The following is a 22717-nucleotide window of genomic DNA, read 5'->3' on the forward strand; positions in this document are numbered from 1 at the left end:
AGGCCTTGTGACACCAGCGTCCCCAGCTTGGTGAGGAGCTAAAGGACACCCCGGGGAGGAGCTGGATTGGGCACCACTCTCGTGGCATCACTGTGGATCAGCTCTGGCACCTCATGGCACAGGGAAGAGCTACTGCCATGGGGAGTGTGGTGCATTCCAGCTCTGGAACCCCAGGCAGGTGCTACCAAGAGGAAAACACTCTGCCCTCCCACTGCTTTCAGCAGGACATGGATGAGAAAACCACAAAGGTCTCTTCTGAACCTCAGTTTTCCCTAGGAATTTGTAACATTGGCTCTCAAATTCATCCCACTGCACAATATGCCCATGCCAATACTCACAAGCACAACTGGCATTTACCAAGAGACCACAGCCAAGGCCCAGTCTCATTTTGCATCCTCACCCTCAGTATATATTTAGATTCTCAAGTCTCGGGCACATTCGTCATTTAAATCATGCCAAGCACAACAGGGCTGAAGCAGCACGAGCAGAACCCAGATAACAAAAATGAGGAGAGAGCCCTAACCAAACCAAAATCGATCTTTTAAAATGTTTTGGGATTATTCAGTAATTACAGTATCTACAACAAAAGGTTTGCTTTGAGCTGTGCTTAAGGATCTGGCTCAGCAATGCCCTGTTATCTCTCACCTTATCACAAACTAAACCCAACTGCTCTTGAATTAACCAATATTTACCCAAGCCCACATATCCCAGCCTCAGAATGGCATCTTGCCAAGGGCCAGGAGGGCTCAATCTCCCAAAAGACAGGGAACCTTCGTTCCCAAAACTTTAACTCAAATCCTCCCTAATTTATCTGTGCCACAGGACAAAAACTAGTCCTAAAACAGGAAACCTGGGGGCAGGCTGCTCCCTTCAACCCTCTTTCCTGCCAGTGTTTTTAACAAAGCTCTAGAAAGTAAGATGACTGGAAGTAGGAAATGTAATATCAAGGAGCTGCTTCCTTTCCAGGAGGGGAAATCACGCCAGGGGAGATTGCTGACCACAGGAAAAACAGAGAAGGGAAAGGTGTGAGAGCACAGGGGGAGGAAGAGGCACAGGATCAGCACAGGGAGCTGAGTGCCAGGGCACAGGGTATGAATATTCCCAAACTGAGCTGTCTGTTCCTCCACAGTGTCCCTGTGCTGACTGGAAACAAGCAAAGAGAAAGCCAACAAGTGCAGAGGGAAACCCCTCTCCTGAGCAGAGCAGAGGCAGGACAGCAGAGGAATGACCCAGTTTATCCTTAAAATCCTGATAGCACGGGAACAGGAGGGATGGAGAAGTTGGGAAAGGAAAGCACCAGGTGTCACCAAGAGGGGCTGGATGGATCCTCTGCTCCAGAGATTAAGAGCAAGCTGCCTGAATATATCATATATCCCTGTGCACTCAGGGATCAAAATGCCCACAAGGGAAATGTGACCATGAGAAGGTGGTCGTGCAGGACAGAAGCAACACAGAATTAAACCTGGGTTTAAATCAGGGTTAAACCATTAAGCCAGGGTTACCTGCAGCCCCCCAGGATGCCCCAGACTGAGGGGGGAGGGGGGATGGTCCCACAAAGTCAAGTGCTAAGTGAAGTAAAACAGGACCAAGAACTGTCTAAAGTGGCTGGATTTTTTCTGGGTGCTGGAGAAATTCCCCTCCCCTAGAGACCCACCACGGTGACACTGGGGAGGGGACAGCCCAGGGGAACATATCCTTCTAGGAACTCTGCTCCACACGCCCCTGGTACGGCACTGAAGGACGGAGAGGGAGGAGAAGCACCCCAATTTTGTCCTAGAAGAAACCAGCAGCCTCCAGCTGTGTGCATGGGTGAGAAAACCCATTTCAGAAAAACTGTATCAGAATTAAACCCACTTTTCCCCAGGGCTATGGAATAAATCCAGAAATAAGGCGCTTCAAGCTTATTTTGAGCCTTCCTTCTGTGGAGCCAGCAGCTCACACGGATCAAGCAAGCAGGAACAGGAGCATGGGCTTACCTTGCCACCTTCTTGCTGGAGAGTCTTTTATTTGGGCTGCAAAATGAAGAACAAACAGGAAAGAGTTAGAAGAGCTGACAGTGGAGAGCAAGGGAAACAGGAAACTGCGAGGACTCCGGGGCACATCCTTTGCTCTGGCACAGAGTGCCCACGGCATGCACCCCCCAGCCCCCCTGGAAAGGGCAGGAGAGGGACCACTCATGGATTTAACACCACAGAGACAACGAGCCACATGGAATAATGCTGGAGAAGACCTGACTGCCCCCACAACACTGCCCTCTCCCACTGATCCGTGCCTGAAATCTGATCCCCCAGGAAAGTGCTAATAATAGTGGGGAGGGTGGGGGGCTTCAGCCTGGCGTCGATGGCAGAGTGAGCCAAGTCTCCTGCACCCCACACCACCCCGGGCCTCCCCTGGCATCCCCCCAGGCTCCTGCCCCCTGGATGGGGGACAGGGAGCAGCTCCTGCCTGCCAAGGGGCACGTCCATCCTTCTGCCCTTCCCACAACTATTATCCTCCAGATCAGCAGAGAGTTGCTGCTACTTGTACTCAGATGTTTTAGGAGCTGTTGATGGTGCCCCTGTCTGGATTTCAGGCTGTTAGAGTGGCTGGGGAGAGGGAAGAGCTCTCCTCTCCAGGATAGCTGACAGAGATCACTCCCCTGGCTCCGTGTCCAAGGCAGCTGCCACCACCATACCACGGCGGTCAGGGCTTAGCTAATGCTCAGCATGACCAGGGTAGGGAAGCCAAGGTCTGTGTGACCCTGTCCCAGCCCCTCAGGACGGGCTGCAGGCCCTCCCTGCTGAGAAAAAAAAATAGCCTTTTCCAGAAACAGCTCCTTTCTAAGACACTCCTTCCAGTCTTTTGGTCATGACTGATGCTGGTGAAGTGAGCAGGGCCTGGATCTCCCTCCTCATATGCCACCAAAGACATGCTGGTGTCAAACAGATGCCACTGGGCTACATCACTGGTACCAAATCCTCACTCAGTGATGGCAAGGGAGAACCTGAGTGGAGAAGTAGCAACTGCATTCCCTGGTATTCAGCTCAGCTGAAGGAAAAAATAATAAATAAAATCATCTGGGAGTTCATTCCTGCCTGCAATATCAGTTCTTGGAAGGAAGAATTAAAAATAGCTCAGGACAATTTTCTTTGTAAAAGAAAACCTCAAAGCCCAGCCGGGGGGTGTTGTCAGGGTGACCAGCCCTCATGTCAAAGTGCATCCTCAAATCCCAGATTTCCAGGGAGCACAAGAGCTGCTCCTGGCTGGGCTTCAAGGCCGCTCGGCGCCCACCCGAGGGGAGGAGGTCAGGGCCTGGTGTTTGCCAGGAACTGTAAGGAATGTCCCCAGCACTGGGGGGAAATGTTTTTCTCTGCAGAAAGCTCATCGGGAAGAGATGCCGGCACCTGCTGAGGGGTGAGACACCAGCCCTGCTGCAAGGGCACTGAAACAAAACAGTCACAAACTCCTCCATCCCAAGCTCCTTGAGGATTATTCCCTGCTTTCCTGTGCTGTGGGCTCAGGAAGCAGCACCCCAATGCTGGGAGCAGCTCCCCAGTCTATTACAAGGATAAAACACTGTCTGTAAGCCCACAGTTTTTAAGAGTGAGGCTGTTACAGGGTGCTTTGGGCTTCACCCCAGCTGCCAGAATCCCCTGGAGCTGGTGTCTTCAGGCTTGTCCCAGATTTTAGTCCAGTTCCTACTGCTCTGGTTGTCTGCAGTCTGGGACCTGTCCCTTGTTCTGAGGCCTTCACGTCACCAGTGATGCTGGGAGGAACAACAGGTCCTGTCCCGTCCCACACACAGCACATGGCACTTCTCATCCTCACCACAGAGAGGGCAAGCACTGCCCCTTCCACCAGGTCCCTTGGAACATATTACCAGGAAATCTGTGCTCAGGAAATTGCACCTCCTCACGTGTCAAATCAAAACCTACGGAATTCCCACTGTGACCGTGGGACAGGGAAACCTCCACTGGAAATCCCACCCATCACAGGAGCTTCTGAGCTGTTAGTTCAGCTTTGCAGGTAAATTTGGTGGGAAAAAACTGAAATGGAGTGGGGCTACTGATGCATCCAGGGAAAACCAGTGTTCTCCATAGTAACTGCATAACCTGAGACCCATCACTGACCCTCAAGGCCCCCAACAGCAAAAACTACTATTTACTCAAGAAAGGAAAAGAGAGACATTCTTTTTTCATTAAAAAGAATTAAATTCAAGCTTCTCTCTGTTTTCCAGTTTTCTTCCCATAACTATACAGCCCACGAGAGCTCCCAGATCACATTGTCCCTGCAGAGGACAGACAGGAATCAAGAGCATGACCAAAAACCAGGCTTGAAGAGGCCCACCAGCCATGAGAAGAATGATTATCATTAAACGCCACCATCCTTCCACCCAGTGGGCTGCAAAAGGTCTGAATGAATAAACCAACAAGCAGAAATTCCTCCCCAACTTCTCAAACCAGCACATCTAGCTGCTGGTTGGTAGACTTCCAGAAGGACATTCCAAAGCTCACCAAGTTCCTACACGAAGATCCTGGGGTCTGTCATGAAGTTCCTACACAAAGATCCTGGGGTCTGTCATGAAGTTCCTACACAAAGATCCTGGGGTCTGTCATGAAGTTCCTACACAAAGATCCTGGGGTCTGTCATGAAGTTCCTACACAAAGATCCTGGGGTCTGTCATGCCTCCCTGGCCCATGGTGGCACGGGCAGTGGGGGAAGCTGGGTGAGACAAGATTTGACTGCTCCCAAGCCCCACGGAGCAGGTTGATTCCTTCAGGATACTGCTGCAGTGGGAGGATGGACTGGGCCCTGCCCTTCCAGGCTGAACCAGCAGCTCAGCTGTGCCTCCAACTCCCAGTCTTTCCTCGGTGACAGAAATACTGTACGTGACCAGCTCGTGGCTTCCAGTGCCAGGAGAAGCCCCCACCACTCACAGAACATGCAATGGGGCTGCCCAGAGAAGAAGGGAACACGCTCCTTGTCTCCCAGCTTTTGTGGCTTGGATTAAAGGCATCTTCTGCTCCCCTTCATTAATATTATCCCCACCTTTCCCACCTGCAGAGCCTCACCTTGAGTGAAACTCATCCCCCGCCACAGGCATCGACCGACGCAGCGAAGGGAAAGCTGGGCGAGACAAGGAGAGTCTTCCCTCCCAGAACACCATTCCCAACACTGAAAGGGGCCACAATTACCTATTCATTTCAAGATCATTCAGGCGAGCGGAAAGATCCTCGAGGCGGTTGATTTGTTTGTGGCACTGGCTACAGTAAAACTCAAAAGCTTCATCTGCGAGAATGCTGTGCAGTTTCGCAGCGAGCGGATTGGTGCTAGAGAGATCACAAGGGTCAGTTCAGCAGGACAGAACCACGGGCAGCAGCTCCAGCCGGGGCTTCCACAAGCTGAGGGTACGGTGGGGCAGGGGAGCTTTCGGTGGGAGCCGTGAGGTTTGCAAATTAGAAGCATCAGGGCAGATCGGGTCGGCTCCCACCTTGATTTTAGAAGCCAGGTCGAAGTGACTGTGGGGTTGCTTATAGCAATATATAGAAAATTTAGAATTGCTTCTAAAAATATATTTTTATTTTTTAGAATATTTTAGATTTATAATTGGCAACACTTTCATCACTCCCAGAGCTGAGCTTGGCCTGTGCTTCCAAACCCTTGTGCCAGTCAGCTCCAGTGGGGGATCCCCAAGAGCCCAGGGCAGGTGAGGTAAGTGCTTCCTACAAACCTACATCACCACAAAGTTTACTTTTCAACACAATTTTCCAGGCAATCTGTCTCAGGAGGCTCCAGCAATGGTCCTGGTTTGCCTAATTAAGTGCAGGACTGGGCGCTGTGAGCCAGAGGTGAATCTAAGGGGGGTTTAGGTTGGATACCAGGTTCTTTCCCCAGAGGGTGGTTGGGCACTGGAACAGGCTCCCCAGGGCAGGGGCCCATTTTCCAATGGGATGCTTTAAAGATAGAGCAGCTGTGCTGCTGTGGACTCACTGTTAGCAATGCACAGTGTCAGATTTTCACAGCAAAGTGCTTTTAAGCTAAGATTAAATAGGCAGTTGCAGTTCAACCCTTCTCTCCTACAAAGTAAAGCTCAGAGAAGCCAAGCAGCAGTGCTGCCTTTTTGTAGGGAATGGCCTTTGGGAAGAGGACATGGGGGGACTTAAACATCTTGAGAAGCTGTGAGTCACCTCCCCACCTGACATGCCCTGGGCAGGACATAGGGATTCTGAACAGCAAAGGGTTTGTGTTAATTTGGGGCCAGATAGACTCCACAAATCCTTTCTGTAGGAAAACACACTTCTGGAAGCCACGGACTTGAATCAAAGAAAGGTTAATAGTGAAAAATCAAAGCAGTTCAATAAGAAAGACAGGTAAAGGTGTGAGCAAACACAAGCAAGCTTAAAACCAACAGGCATCCGAGAGGGATAGGCAATCCCAGGATACAGATACACAGCAGCAAGTCCTGGCCTGGGGGATGCTGAAGGTGTGGGACATCCTGGGGGGTCCCCTGGCTCAGCCCCATTTTAGGGGCAGTGGGGTGTCAGGGTCACCCCCAGGGTCAGGCCTTGAGTCTGTACAGTATTTCCAAGCCCCCTTAGGCAGGCAACTGTTCACCAGTCAATGCCAAATTACTCATCTCTTCGCATTCCTGGAAAAAAAATTAAATTGAAAACCATTCCCCCTGCCCTCCAGGGCAGGTTTGGACCTGGGATAATCCATTCCCAGCAGGACACACGTTAGTTGCTCAGACTTTGTGCAGGGAAGAGGTGACAGCAGCTGAGAGACACCTGAGGAAGGGATTTGCCCTTTTCTGGGTGCTGGTGGGTAAGTTTCCCTCCCAGGTTGGTGCACCCTGGGCAAGGTGGGAACCCAAATCTAACCAGCATTAACACAAACAAGAACAGAGGTGTGGAGGAGAACCTCTGGGCCAGCCTGGCAGCTCCTGGGGTGTGTAAAGATCTCCCTGGCCTCTGGCTGTGCTGGTTCTGTGCCCGCTGAGTGGGTGGGAGTTCAGCCCCACTGTGCCCTAGGGTGTCCCCACCTACCCCTTGTGGCACACAGCCAACACTCAGTGATCCTGATGGAGTCCTTCCAACTCAGCATATTCTATAGTTCCATGAGACAGAGCTTTCCTGCTGCCTCCCTCCACCTCCTGGAGCAACGTTCGTCTTCCACAGGCCATCGGTGCTCCCTGACAGCACAGGTGAGGAGCTTCTCCCTTCAGTTCCCACCAAGCATTGCCAAGAGACTTTTCCTACTGCAAGGATGTGCCAGGGAAGAGGTGGCAACCCAAGAGGATGGATCACAAACACACACATGCAAGGACTGAGCAGGGAAATTCAACATCTCACAGGGTTCCCTGAAGGCTCTTGGGGTTTGTGTCCTCTGGTGACAATCTGGAGCCGTGGCAGGGAAATCTGTTGATGTTATTACTGTTCAGAGACTCTTGTCTTGTAGCACAGAAAGGGTGTGTGGAGATGTGGCCCTTTACAAGTGAAATTACAGGCTGTGGTTCTTTCAGGTTTCACTGTGTTCAAACACACCAGGGCTGCTCAGAATTGTGGAGTGGTTTGGATTGGAAGGGACCTTAAAGCTCATCTCACCCCACCCCCTGCCATGGGCAGGGACACCTTCCACCAGCCCAGGTTGCTCCAAGCCCCGTCCAACCTGGCCTTGGACACTTCCAGGGATGGGGCAGCCACAGCTTCTCTGGGCCAGGGCCTCCCCACCCTCACAGGGAAGAATTCCTTCCCAACATCCCATCTAACCCTGCCCTCTGGCAGTGGGAAGTCACTCCCCTTTGTCCTAAGTCAAGAAGACACAACTGCATGGAATGATCAGCCAAAGACCTTCACACATGCGATGATAACCCAAGGTGAGGGCAGACCTGAGAGGCACAGGGCAAAACATTCCTGACCCTGGAGGTTTTGCAGGGTTTATCTCCCCAGCAAGAGCCAGCAGAGAGTCTCCAGCACAAACTACCACAGGCCATGTGCTGAGCAAGCCCCTCCCAGCACAGGGAAGATGGGATAAGATTTGGATAAGATCCAAAGAGACAGAGCAGAGGAGAGATGGTGCCTAACAGAGCAAAACTGGAACACCAGGAGTTCAGGCAGACTGGGAGCTCTGGACTGATACTAAAGAAGTTTAACTGATTGTAAAGGTCCTTTAGCTGGATATTTTCTGGTCAGGAGCCTTCTGGATGAGGCTGGAAGCCCATCCTCAAGGAAAAAATGAACATCAAGGCTGGTTTTTAATCAGAGAATTCTTCCTATGCCACAGCACCAGTACAGCCAGCTCTCCTCAGCTGCACCTCCTGGATGGTGCAAAGGACAAGCATGGAGGAGAGACTGTGCCCTTCCCTCTGCAGAGTATCCCAGCATGGAGCACTGGTTTTCTGAAGGAATGGGTTGGGAATTCCTTACAGCAACTCTATTGCAGTTTACACCTTCAAGCACCAAGAAGAAATGAGCCCTGACCTGCAGCACAGGGCAGGGGGGGAGGTTTGAGAGCAGCAATTCCCTGCACCCAGAATTGCCCAAACTTTCCAAAGGGCTTTGGGAAGTTGGGAGAAAACAGGCAGACAGCAAAAACAAAGTTATGAGAAGTTTACACTGCTGCAGAAAGGCACAAATGTATCATCCCAAAGGGAAAAAGTATGTTCTTGTCTTCAGCAAAGGTGTCTGGCTGGCAGGGATCACTCCTGCCCTGTGCTTCCAATGGAAAAACACATTCCCAGTGTGTCATCACGGAGACCTGTGGGTTGCAGCATTGGATGATATTCCAGCTTTTACTTATTTTCCTTAGAAAGTAAGTCTTGATGGGGTTTGTACCATCACACCACCTCCTCAGTCCACCCTGCACGGGCTGGAAAATGGACTTTTTCCTGGTTTCAGACTCTAAAGCAAGGAGAGAAAGCTACAGCCTGCTTGTTGGTCCACATATCCCTAGAGAAGGAATGCTGCCACAGCTCATGCAGATCCAACCAAGCATGGGATCAAAGCCCAAAACACAAGAATAGAAGAGAAAGAAAAGTCATCCAGCAGCACCAGGGGTAAAGCTGCACAATGGTTTTCTCTCCTGGAAGATTCTGTGAGGAGCCACACCCCTAATAGGACTGGGAATGTGATGCATGGACATACAGACTGCTCTTCCAGCTCCTCCTGGGCTTCAGCCACTGGAGGAGAGGAGGGGCACTAATCAGGGAAAAGAAGCACTGGGGGAGGGAATTCCTCTTTCATTTTTGAGCTGATTATCCTGTAGTATCCCAAGTTTTCCAGGACCCCTGTCTTGCAAAGCCCAAAGAAATCCCTCTCCCACAAAGCAGAGTGAAGGCACTGAGCAACTGAACCTGGTGGAACAGTGCCAGGGCTGAGTTACCTGGGAGAGAGGAACGAGGAGCTGCTAAAGCTGCTTTCCCCATTACACAAGCTGTCCGAGAACAAATCTGCTTCATTCCCTTCTCCATAATCCTCAAAGTGCTCCTCTCCACTAATGACTGTGACGATGGAGTGGCTGAGGTCCGAGCCCAGGGGCAGGTCATGTGGGTGGGATCTGTGGGAACAGAGGGGAACACGTTAGAGGGTGGGTGCCACAGCCACCTTTCCAATTACATTCAGGACGTGCCCTTTCCAAGCCATGCCCCCCATTCCAGCAGAGAAACAGGAGACCTTCACCCTGTGCCTTGAGCACTGGAGGGGCAGCCCAGGCGCCACCAGGAAGTTTGCAGCGATTTTTTTTCCCCAATAAACCAAGTTTTTTCCATGCAAACTGCCCTGGCAGCTGCAACTCGGGATTTGGGGGCACTCAGACTCGCAGGGTTGATGACAAGCCTTTGCCCAACCAAAAGCATGGCAGAGAAAAAGCTGGGTGTGTCCCAAATGCATCCAAAATATGTTCTGAGTTCCATGGGCAGCCTGTGTGCCAGGCTCACTCCTGCCTGTTGCTGCCTAATCCTATCAAGGGCCTATCCCGGGGTTTAACACTGCAACCCCGGCGGGATTGGTGTCAGGGGGGGTTTAGGCAGCTGCCAAACCCAGCAGGGACAGACCCCCCAAGACAAAGGAGCCCTTTCCCTGCTCCTGCTGGGTAAATGCTGTACATGACAATCGTGGAGAATGCTCTTCCATGTGTTTTTAGCCCTGGATACAGAAGGCTGGAGCATGTTAAGCTTCAGTGTAAATCCCAAACACACCCAGCACCAGTCCTGGGATGTCTCTTACTTCTCAGGGGACACAGCTCAGCACTAAGTCATCACCCCTGAAAGCACCTTTGCCCATGCAGAGCATGGAGCCACAGAATCATTGACTGGTTCATCTTGTTTCATCCCCTGCCATGGGCAGGGATATCTTTCACTATTCCAAGTTGCTCCAAGCCCTGTCCAACCTGGCCTTGGACACTTCCAGGGGTGAGGCAGCCACAGCTTCTCTGGGCAACCTGTGCCAGGGCCTCACTACCAAGTCAAGCCACCACAGCAGGATGTGCATACCCCCAGAGGACTTTCCTGCCCAGGACTGTGAAGGTTTTAAAATGAAGCTGGGGGTGTTTGTAAGGACCAGGCTGTGGAAGCATCCATGTGGCTCTGAGCCACAGGAATGTGTTGGGGGGGACCAGCACTGCACTCCTCTCCAAAATTCAATGCTAAAAATAAAATATTGCATTATTATAAAAATTGGTATCTCAGACTACACCCCCATCTCCATCCACTTGCTCGGAGAGGGAAATGGGGGTGTGACCAGACTGCTGGGCTAAACCAGAGAGAAGAAAAGATTACAGATAAGCCATTTATGACAAAAACCTGCACCATCTGAAGGATTTGCCCTTATCCCGCTAATAAAAACATGTCAACCCTCCAGATCTCTATTTAACCACAAATAAATCCAGTCCAGCTTGTGGGCATCTGCACATCCTCCTCGTGTCCTTTTTATTCCCCAGCGAGATCCAGCAGAACCCATCCATCCCTGTGGTGAGTCACACCACCACCAAAACCAGCGGAAACCTCTCCAGGAATAGAAGGTAGGGGGTGGAATTGTTAACTCAGAAGCAAAACCCAAGCCTAGATCTCTGTCTGGGGCTGTGGTTTGACAAGCACCATACAGAAGCAGATCTGATCAGGCACCTGCAAACCCTCAGCCCGGGATGCTCTGAGCAGTAAACAGTATTTCCCATTCACCTCTGGGGGCTCCAGTAGCTTCAAGATCCAGAGTCTAAGTAATCTTTACTACACAAAGCCTAAATAACCACTTAAGCTCAAACCATCTGAGGTATGTTGAGCTTCAAGAGCTCCTGAGAAGTGATGCTGAAGCTCTGCTTCAGCCCACCAGCTGCACTGGTCGGATCGGCCCCTGGAAAAGCTCTGCATCCTCCTGTGTGGGTTTGATGGCACCAAAACCAACCTTCAACACCTTGGGAACAGACTTACAGAGGTTTCCATCTCAAACCATTCAAATCCTTAAGTCAAATGAAGCTTTTCCTTATATTTTTGGCTATCTGGAATTTGCACACAATTAACACACCTGGCAACAGGTACCACTGTGCTTGGACAGAGCACCCAAAGGACACCTGACATTCCCAAACCAACACTGGAAACAGCAGTGAATCCCAGAATCCCAGAGTGTTTTGGGTTGGAAGGACCTTAAAAAAGCCCATCTCATCCCACCCCCTGCCACAGGCAGGGACACCTTCCACTAGCCCAGGTTGCTCCAAGCCCCGTCCAACCTGGCCTTGGACACTTCCAGGGATGGGGCAGCCACAGCTTCTCTGGGCAACCTGTGCCAGGGCCTCCCCACCCTCACAGGGAAGAATTCCTTCCCAATATCCCATCTAACCCTGTCCTCTGGCAGTGGGAAGCCATTCCCCTTATCTTATCACTCCATCCTTTGTCCCAAGTCCCTCTCCAGTTCTCCTGGAGCCCCTTTAGGCCCTGCAAGGGGCTCTCAGGTCTCCCTGGAGCCTTCTCTTCTCCAGCTCTCCCAGCCTGGCTCCAGAGCAGAGGGGCTCCGGCCCTCGGACCATCTCCGTGGCCTCCTCTGGACTCTTTCCAGGAGGTCTATATCCTTCCTGTGCTGGGAGCCCAGACTTGGGAAGCCCCGAGAACAACGTCACCTTACGATCAGAGTTCCCAAGCAAAGCATTTTGTACCTACAGGCAGGTGAATCCAAGGCACGTCACCCTCGCCAGGGGCCGGGAGCGCACGCAGGCCGCCATGGCCCCGCCGGGTCCCCCCGCTCGCCGCCCGGGAGCTCACGACCGATTATGTCCCAAATTAACTGTCACTGAGCTGCAGGCGCTGGGGTGAGAAGAGCCAGGCCAGATAATCTCATTTCTGCTCTAATCCACGGCACCCTTTCAGCCCCGGCGCCGAGGCCGCGGCAGCGCTGCTCGCTGCATCTCTGACGTTCCCAGATGGATTCTGGGGGTGGGAGGGAAGCCTGGTGTTCCCAAAAAAACAATGGGAACTGTGAGGACTCCCCAGAGCACCAAGCCTGGGCGATGTGTTTTTGGCCAAAGCTGATTCTGTACTTTATCAGACCTTAAGCAAAGATGATTCCAGAGGTTTCGGTGCTCTTGGGTCACCAACCAGGTTGGCCCTGGCACAGGTTGCCCAGAGAAGCTGTGGCTGCCCCATCCCTGGAAGTGTCCAAGGCCAGGTTGGACGGGGCTTGGAGCAACCTGGGCTGGTGGAAGGTGTCCCTGCCCATGCACATGGGGTGGGACAAGATGAGCTTTAAGGTCCCTTCCAATCCAAACCATTCCACGATTCTAAAGGAGTTATTCTCTCTCTTCCTCCTGCCAGCATCCCAGTTTCACCCTAAACTCCCCTTTTCCCCTAAAAATGAGGTGGGCCCAGGAGCAGTTTTGCCAGCAGCGGTTCAGACCCAGGGAAGGAGATCTCAGCTCACGTTTCTGTGCTTCAGGCACAAGTTTCAAACTAGTTATTACAGGAGGCAGTTGCACATCAAAGGGCACACGCATGTTTTTAGGGAAAACAAAAATAGGATGAGTTCCCCTCCTGACTTGAAAATTATATGTTGTGTTTCTGGTTTAAGTGATAGATTAAAAACTGCGAGTCTTTCAGGTGTTTGGATCACTGAGAAGTTATTTTAGAGGTTTAAAGATGCTAATGAGGGTACAGAAGATCTCCCAAGGCAAGCAACGATTAACTCAAAGAGATTGCCAGGCCGAGCTCCAAAACAGCCTACACATGGTACAGCCTAATTATTACCATTATTTTTCAAGAAGAGCTATTTTGGTCTTGCATAAAGTTCCAAACACAAAGAACAAACCAAGTTTCAGCAAGACAGACTCAGCCCACTTGGATTTTACATCCTCGGGCTGCGTCTCCCTCGATCCTCGTCTGCTCCCAGTTTCCTGCCCCACACGGTGGGTTTGCTCCTCGCTGTTCCCACTCACCCGTGCTCCGGCTCCTCGATGGGGTCTGTGAATTCCGAGTGCACGGTGGAGTCGATGGCACTGTCTGTCTCCACCTCGTCGTGCATCTCGTGGTGGACCAGCGTGCTGGTGTCCTCATCCGTGAAGGTTTCGCACTCGCTGTACGTGCTCTCCGAGCCCATGTAAGCACTGTCAGTCACCTCATTTGCCTGGCAGAAAGCAAGCACAAGAGACAAAAAATAAGATCCTACAGCTACGTGGATTCACGGCAGAGCAGGACAAAACACGTGGGAGGCAGCGAACCTTGGCTGTGTTACATTTCCAAGCACAGAAATCCAACCTCCTAAATCCACCCCGCATCCAGGTGCTGTTCTGTCGGCACCCCGGGGTGCACCCCAGCCTTTGCAGCCTTTGGAAAGCAGATCACAGAAATACAGACTAAATAAGAGTTGGAGGGAGGCTTTTGTTGTGAGCCAGTATGGATTTGGCAAGGGCAGGAATGGATTACCCATTGCTGACTCAGCAGTTCCGATCCCCGCTGCTTTCTCCCACTCTGTTCCAAGAGGACACCTTATTAATCTGAATTCCCTGCAAAAACCACCATTCAAAACTACCAGTTAGCCCTTAAAGCACTTTTTTTTGCCCTGTCTGGTAACACCTTCCATCCCTCAACAGCAAATGAGCTGGTTTATAAATCTTCATTACAGTCTCATTTGCAGGGACTCAAATCTCCACATTTCAGCTGGAACAGCATCTCAAATCCATCACCTGAGCAGGCTCTAGGAAAGCAATAGGATTTGGCTTTTAAGAGACCATGATATGAGAATGGAGAACTGGGTTTTCCTCCCAGTTCTGCCCCTCAGGCAGGTGTTCACCTTCAGTTCTGCCTGTTCATACACATGGGCAGGGACAATCCCCTCTGAGCCCAGAACCATCCCGATGTTTGGAGGAGAACCATGGGAGCACCAGGAGAAAAACCCTCTGAAAGTCATCACAGTGCCAGCTCCTTTTCCAATATTTGGGGATTTCCCCAGCACGCCTCAGAACAAATCAAATTATTTTTGGTTCTGTCAGTGGATAACAATAATATGGGATCTGTCAGTGCTGGTGCTGAGCTCCAGATAATCCCCTGCCACTGGAGGTGTCGGGCAGAGGGATGGGAACCCTCCTGGCTGGCCTCCAAATATAAAGAGCTGCTCATGAAAAGCCTTTTGCTCCATGTGAAGTTCACCTAAGGGGATCCCTCCGTGATGGGATGCCCTCCAGCATGGCAGCAGGGCAGAGCAGCAGCAGTTTGAACGCGGGCACAACTGAAGCAAACCTCTCTTCCTTGGCCAGAGAGCCCACAGAGCAGCTTTCAGGGCTTTTCCCAAGGAATTTTGAGAAAACAACATGTCTCAAAGTCCTGTACTGACAGAATCATAGAGTGGTTTGGGTTGGAGGTGTCCTCAAGGCTCACCTTGTCACAACCCCGGCCATGGGCAGGGACACCTTTTACTAGCCCAGGTTGCTCCAAGCCCCATCCAACCCGGCCTTGGACACTCCCAGGGCCAAAAATGGATAGAAAACTTGAAGGGGATGGAGACAGAGCTGCTCAAGAGCAGTTCCTATTCCACAAGGCCACAAGGGAGCAGCAAAATGACCCAGTCCATCTCTGCTTTCCTCCCAGTGCACTCTCCTCAGCCCACTCAGCGCAGTGGTGGATGGAGACAGCCAGGAGCTCCTCTTGGAAGCTTGGCTCAGTTTCCACCTGACTTATGGACACCAGCATGTCATCAGGACACCACCCTGAAGTTAAACATGACATAAACCTGCACAGAACTGGAGTCTGAAGTCAGCCTGAGGAGAAGACAGGGGGAGAAAGAGACTTTCACCAGCCTTTGAGAGGAAAATCAAAGCCTCTAAAATCCCCACCCACTTTAAAAAGCATAAATCCACCAAAACCACTTATATACCTAAAGCTGGGATGTGCTTAAGGGTTTCACTGGATTTATGCTGTGCTTCCCAGAAAGGCCATTAATGCTCGAGGAGGGAAGCAGAGGCTTGGCCTGCCTGGATGGCTCAGGGACAGAGAGGGCCCAAGAGGGGACAGCAGCCACCTCCACCTGCAGATTTCCCCTCCTTTTGCCTGTTTGAAAAAGATTTAATGCCAAACTGGAAATCACTTTGCTTGCAGACTCCAAAAGAAATGCTGCTGTGATTGTTCATTTTTTTGTTGTGTTTTTTTTTTTTTTAAATACAAGCCCCCCCCACACACTGGAAAAGCTTGAATTTAAGTATACATTGAAGTATTATATGAGCACAAAGTAAAGACAACTACTGAAAGAAGCCAAAAGCCCCATAACACTCCAATTCACAAGTAATTTGGTTAAAACCTGCCCTGCTGTGGTTACTGCTGACTCCCTCAACGTGAGGCACAACCAGGAGCTGAACTGTGACCCTAGTTAGGGGTTGGAATGAGATGATCTTTAAGATCCCTTCCAATTCAAACCATTCCATGATTCTGTGATTTATCTATCACATTGTTCCAGAACACCTGAATCATGGGAAATACCAATATGGACAGGCTGGATGAGGCAGCAACCCCTTAGGGGTAGAAGTGGCCACCAGGACAGCACACCAACCACCCTTCAGGCCCACCAAAGATGTGCACAAATTTATTATTTAAAAGTTATTTTTTCCCTTGTGATACCATCCTAGATGAGATTTCAAATGCAAGAGCCCTATTAAAGTTAAACCTGTGTGACCAGTGAGTTAAGCAGCAGTTGAAACTTTAAACAAAGTCCTTCTCCTGAGCATGAGCGTGGAGAACTTTGCTTTATGTTTCATCACAGAATAAGTAACTAAACCTCAAGAAGAGATGCCAGGAGGAGATAGGCAAACCAAGGGGGTTTAGGTATTGCCAAATGCCTGACAGAGCAAAGCCAAGCCAAGTCTCTGTCCCTGGGCAAAGGTGTGGGTGCAGACAGTTCTTATTTACAGCCTCAGTTCTTATTTACAGCCTCACAAGCAGCTGGTTGTGCACTGACCCTTTAAAAACCTGTCTCTCCTTCAGCCAAATCTGCCTTTTTGGGAGCAGGCAGAGAGTAAACACTTTTTCCTGCTTAAAAACCCCCCACATACACTTAAAAGATATTCATGGGTTTGGGGCAGCAAGGCTGGGCTACAAGCACCCTGGGGAACTTGCCAGGGATGTCTCCAACATGTTCAGAATGGGGTTGGTGTCACCAATATCAGTGTATTTTAAGTTTTTATCAAATAAAACATACCCTCAGATGCTTCAGGCAAACCTCAGACCTTAAAACTGGGACTGATGCACACACACAGCCCCTGAACCAGAACAGGATCAAGATCTGACTGAGGTTCCCAACTCCTAATCCAGCTCCTCCACCAGGTATTTTCCCCAGGGAAATATTTTCCCCCTGGCTAAGCAGGACATGGGCCACCTGGAAGCATCTCTGCCTATTCAAAGCAAACCTCCAGGGATCTGGAAGCCCAGGTGAGCATTTCTGCTTCTAAAAGGAAATAACTGGATGAAATCAGTGTTAGGATGACGTAATGTGCCCGGATGGAACAGGTGAGATGATGAAGTGCTTTAGGAGCCTTCTCCAGCTGCAGCTCATCTATTGCAGGCGTGGGATTACACATGGCAGTAAAGACTATTTGATTAGATGTTGTAAAGTGCTGTAAACCCCACGTGGATTTAAAAAAGGCTGCTGGAGTATGAGGAGAGGAAACAAGATTCTTGGGAGTCACCTGCAAGGTCCAGGCAGGACCAGGCTCAGCTTTGATCTGTGATGGACAGAAGCTTCAGCCCAAGCTCTGGTAAGGTGTTGCCTTGGAGAGGAGAGCAAAGTCTGGCTCCCAGGGAGGTTCCTTGCAGGCATTTTCCATGGGGCTGGTCCCTGGATCTGTCCCGACATCCCAAAGCTCTGCTGTCCTCGGCCACAAACACTCAGAAGGTTGGGAGGGGAGGTGAGTGATGAGGAAAAGGATAAACAACTCTGTTTTCCCAGCAGTGTGAGCCTGTTTCTGAAGAACTCCAGCCCTGATTGCATACAGGATAGGGGGGGAGAGGAGCCAGCTACAAAAATCACCCTCCAAGGACACCCTGTGGCCAGGACAGCAGTGCCAGTGCCAGGCTTAGAACACTGTCCTGCCAGGGACAGGGAGATAGTTGTGTTTATAGTTCCACGTGAGCCTGCATTAATGCAGCCACCCCCAAAGCCCTGGGAACACCCCATGACAGCTCAGCCTCCAAAAAGCCACTGCGCCACCACGTCACCCCACATGGCAGCATGGCACTGAGCTCTGGGCCACAACATTTGCCTCATCCCACATATTCAGGCAGTGTCAGCCTTTCATGGAAGCCAGGGAGCCTGTGCTCAGCCCTGGACAAAGGCAGCTTTCACAACTCAGTCCCTGAAGTTGGGGTTTGAGGGTATTACACTCAGTTATACCCCTCAGGGCTGGGCAACAGAACCACCCTGCATCTGTCGGGGCAAATGGAAAACACCTCCCCAGCTCAGAAACCCCAAACCAAAAAACAACTCCCAAAACACCACATCTTGCACACTGTCCTCAGCACCCCCAAAGCCTGCAGGCACTGTCCCTCCTGGTCCAACTCCCCTGAGAGGACCCAGGCAGAGAGAGAGGACTGTGAAGTTACATCATGGAATCATAGAATCATGGCATAGTTTGGGTTGGAAGGGACCTCAAAGGTCATCTTGTTCCATCCCCTGCCATGGGCAGGGACACCTTCCACTAGACCAGGTGAATCCAAGCCCCATCCAACCTGGCCTTGGACACTTCCAGGGATGGGGCAGCCACAGCTTCTCTGGGCAACCTGTGCCAGGGCCTCACCACCCTCACAGGGAAGAATTTCTTCCTAACATCCCATCTAAATCTCTCCTCTTTTATTTAAACCATCCCCCCTTGTCCTACACTGCCTGTGTAAGGACTCACATGGATTCCAACCTGCCCTTTCCTGGCACCTCCAGGGCTGGGGGCACATCCCTGGTGCCACAGACCTGCCTCCCTCTAGAAACCCAATCCCCCCTCATTCCGGGTCAGCCCCCAAACCCACCTGTGGACACATCTCCTCTGAGTCCACCCCAGCTCCGGGAGCGCTCCCAGCCGGGAGCTGCCGCCTGCTCCCGGGAGGCAGGAGGGAAGCAAAGTCCAGGAGCCGGCAGGGAGCGAGTGAGCCGGTCCCAACAGAGCGCCTTTTGTTCCCGACCTCCCCGATAAGGAGCGGGAGCTCAGCCACACTTCCCTGCCGTGTGACCGCAGCCTCTCGCTGGTGGGAATTCCAAAATAAAAGCACGGCTCCAAAGCCCCACGCCCTGGCCAGCCCTGCTCCAAGTGCTCATGCTTCCCTTTCCCGTGAAACCGCCCCCAAATAAAGAGGCTAAATCTGAAGACGACCTACAGAGGTTTATCTCAGCCTTCCTGGTACTTCTGGTGAATATTTAAGCATTAAATGACAAATTCCTTCCTTATAGCCACCAATAGAGGGGTAAATAATGCTTGGCTTGCTCAGCAGGGGAAGATCAGAAGCACTTTCCTGCTGATAATCACTGTGTGGGTGACTCAGCTGTGGTAGGCAATGACAATATTGACCCCAAAGAAGGGCTGACGCCTTGGTCACAGGTGCCAACCGAGTTTACAAACACCCCAGTGCAGCCCAAACTCACACCCCAGCAGCTGCTCCCTGCAAAGAGAAGCCCAGCAGAGCCAGAGCCACGGCCGATCTGTGGGATCCTCCCTTCCCCATGGTGAGCTGATCCACTGGATCCTCCCTTCCCCGTGGCAGCCCTCGGCATACAGAGGCAAAGGCCCTGGCAGCACAGGGTGTGCAATGCACTGCTCAAACCCACAAGTGTTGTTTTGTCTGTTTTTCTGTTCCCTCTCCACAGGAACCTCACATATTTCAAGCCTCAGGCTCCTTCAGTCCTGCCTGTCCAGCGTAAGCAAACTTATTTCCTTCCATTACCTTCCCAAACCACGTTTTCTCCGGGTTATCCTTGCTGTCCTCTTGTCCACATCCTTCCTGAGGGGCAGAGCTGTGAGCAGAACCCACGACTCAGCAGCACTGACTGCAAGTGTCTTGCACCTCGATAACCAGTTGACCTTCTGTGCTGAGTCCAAAAGCAGCCTGGATTGCTGCTCACGAGCAGGGCAGCAGGGAGTTATGCTTTAACATGAGCTCTCCTCTGAGCCCTGCCTGGATCTGCTCCTCCATGGGGCAACTCACAGCCCTTCTGCTCCTCTGTGTGTGCAGCAGGAACCCCTGTGAGAGCCCAAAATCAGACACCCTTACACTAAAGCTTTTAGAAAACCTCAACCACTGCCCATTTTACTTCCCAAACTCTTACTGAGACACCTTTGCTTCCAGCTTTGGCCTCTCTCCTCTCCTCTCCCAGTCCTGCCCAGTGTCCCACGGCCCAGCTCCCACGTTTCCCAGTCCAACACACTCTGTTCACAGTTCAAGATAAGGCTTCAAGGTCTGTGTTTTCCAAACTCCTTATAGCCTGTTTCGTACAAGGCAAACACTTCAACCAGGATCTTTTCCGACCAGCAAAGAAATGTCTCTCCCTAACCCTGCACTCAGGTCCTGCCTTCAGGAACGTTTGTGCCCGATTTACGTTCCCATCCTTCCCCCTACGCAGCACTGAGTCTACACAAGAAATAAATCTCCTTGGTATTTGCAGGTGTTTAGTTACCAAGTTATAACCACAGACTCACTTGGGAGTTCAGTCCAGCAGTTTTAGTGATTTGATAATGGTACTTTTTTTCTGTCTAATAACAGTGTGGGCAGCAGGGGAGGGAGGATTCTGCCCCTCTTCCCTGCTCAGGTGAGACCCCACCTCAGAGCTGCCTCCAGGTCTGGAGTCCAACATCAGAAGGATATGAAGCTGCTGGAGAGAGTCCAGAGGAGCCCACAGAGATGTTCCAAGGGCTGGAGCCCCTCTGCTCTGGAGCCAGGCTGGGACAGCTGGGGGACATCACCTGGAGAAGAGAAGGCTCCAGGGAGACCTGAGAGCCCCTTCCAGGGCCTAAAGCAGCTCCAGGAGAGCTGGAGAGGGACCTGGGACAAAGGATGGAGGGACAGGACAAGGGAATGGCTTCTCACTGCCAGAGGGGAGTACTGGGAAGAGATTCTTCCCTGTGAGGGTGGTGAGGCCCTGGCACAGGTTGCCCAGAGAAGCTGTGGCTGCCCCATCCCTGGAAGTGTCCAGGGCCAGGTTGGACGGGGCTTGGAGCAACCTGGGCTAGTGGAAGGTGTCCCTGCCCATGGCAGGGGTGGAACGGGATGATCTTTAAGGTCCTTCCAACCCAAACCATTCCATGATTCCATGAATACAAGGATAACACAGACTGTTCCCTCACGGTGACGTTGCTCCACATGTGAATGGGGTGAGCAGCTCCCTCTGTCTCTCTGTGCAGGGGAGCAGAAAGGCTTTGCAGACAGTGGGGACACTGCTCAGGGCTCCACGTGCTTGCCCAAGGGACAGGCAGATGAACAGACACTGAACTGCCTCTGTCACACTCCACAGCCCTACAGTTCTGGCCACCCACAAGATTTTGAGTGCACCAGCTGTTCAGGACAAAACTGTCACCAATTCCAGCAGCCAACCTGGGGAGGGATTTGTGACCTTTCATTCAGACACAGCCGTGCTTTTGGGTCAGCCCTGTGACCAGAAGCCTGTTGAGGCCAGTCCAGAATGAGGGAATGGCATCAATAAAGAAAACCTGAGCTCTCATCTCCATCTCCCCATCCCCACCACCGCTGTGGGACCTTCAAACCTGTGTTGGGATAGTCAGGAAACACTCCAGGAAGTCCCTGGCAGAGCTGGAGAGCTGAACCCAGGTCTGTCCTGGTGCTTTGAGCCCCTCAGTCAGCTCAGAGGAGGTTACAAAAAGCTTAACCCTGTCTTTTCACACTAGTTGGCCTCTACCAGCCACACATCCCGTGGTAACACTGGTGTGGAGAAGCAGAGGAGAAGAAACCTCACGTAAAAAGCTGAAGATTGCAAAGCAGGTCCCTCCCAAGGCAGCAAACACACTCCAAATGCTCCATGCTCACCACGTCTCTGCCTTAGGGAAGGCAAAGATCTTTCTCAGGAGTCTGCCCTAAGAAAGGAGAGCTCAGAAAGTCCACAGGGCTACCAGGAGGGGCCACAACGAGCCTACAGCAGACTCATACAACCACCCACGTGGGCTCCTTGCACAACACAATCCATAAGGAATTACAGCCCATGCCTCTGGGAACAGCTCCCACCCACCTGAGCTGTGGTCACCACGTGCTCTCACAACAGCATCTGTGTTCCAACACACAGCTGAAGCCTGCAGGTCTCTAAGTCCCCTTTGCAGAAGCTCTGAGCAGCTGGAGAAATCCAGCAATGTGGCTTTCAATTGCCTCACTGATTTCTGCCCTCAAAAAAGCATTAAATTCAATTGCTCCACATGGGAAGAAATTCCAGCTTTAACAGAGGCCACAGTTCCACAGAGATGGTGTGTTAACCTGAAAGCTGCTGCTCATCGTCTCACAGAATTTCACAGAACATTCTGAGCTGGAATTCTTCCAGCTGTGCCTGTGGACAGGCAGGCTGGGAAATGCAGGAGTTTCCCCAGCTCCCAGAATACAACAGCTACACGTGAGACCTCACCAATACCGATTTTACCCCCCAGATCCACTCCCCCGCACTGTAGGACTCACTGCTGGATGTGGAGACAAAGGGGATGTGCCTGGGGGTGGTGAAGGCTTCCAGAGAAAGCCAAATTCCCCTCTTGTGGCTGTGCAGGAGGTGTTTTCCTGGCTGCTTCCCGGAGGAACCGCTGTGGCTGCCCAGCAGATGGCAACAGCCCTGCACAAGGCACGGCACAGCACCACACACCCGCAGGATTTACGGATGGAGATCTCAATAACAGCCTTTTCTGACCTTGCTGGCCCAGAACTTGAGTTCCTATGGCTAAAAACCACCATTTGTGCTATTCATGGTGATATTTATGGGGCTCCCAGGCAACCTTTAGGGAGCACAGCCTCGCACTGGTTCTGCCTCTCCTCCAGCCCACCTCAGGTTATACACCCCCGTGCCCATCCCAGCCTAATTCCAGCATTTTTGTGGTTTGTTTTCCTTTTGGGAAAGTCAGCCTTTCCACTCTGCGTTGCTCAAGCAGGCTCACCTGCCCCAGGAGCAGGGCAGAGGGGCACAGAGCACTCACCCAGGGCGAGGCACAGGGGGAATCACTGTACTGCTGGGCTGATGGTTGGTCTTGATGATCTGGAAGGTCTTTTCCAACCTTAATGATTCCACGACTCTAGGATTCTAAGAAAGCCAAC

General features: G+C 51.6%; 1 protein-coding gene across 5 annotated transcripts in view; it reads right to left on the minus strand.

The window, feature by feature from the left end:
* The window catches only part of RAB11FIP3 (RAB11 family interacting protein 3), a 78516-nt gene that overhangs the window by 12477 nt on the left and 43322 nt on the right, over nt 1-22717 (minus strand). For 2 of the 5 annotated variants that reach the window (XM_064672503.1, XM_064672506.1), the window contains 4 exons: nt 13393-13580; nt 9361-9534; nt 5175-5309; nt 1977-2012 (listed from right to left, as the gene is read on the minus strand). In XM_064672503.1, the coding sequence (XP_064528573.1) occupies nt 1977-2012; nt 5175-5309; nt 9361-9534; nt 13393-13580 (533 nt within the window). Of the gene's footprint in view, nt 1-1976; nt 2013-5174; nt 5310-9360; nt 9535-13392; nt 13581-18457; nt 18617-19366; nt 19513-22717 lie in introns of those variants that run through there. The other 3 variants (XM_064672508.1, XM_064672507.1, XM_064672505.1) reach the window with 3 other exon arrangements.

This window comes from Pseudopipra pipra, chromosome 16 (genome assembly GCF_036250125.1).
Source record: "Pseudopipra pipra isolate bDixPip1 chromosome 16, bDixPip1.hap1, whole genome shotgun sequence".
Taxonomy (NCBI): Eukaryota; Metazoa; Chordata; class Aves; order Passeriformes; family Pipridae; genus Pseudopipra; species Pseudopipra pipra.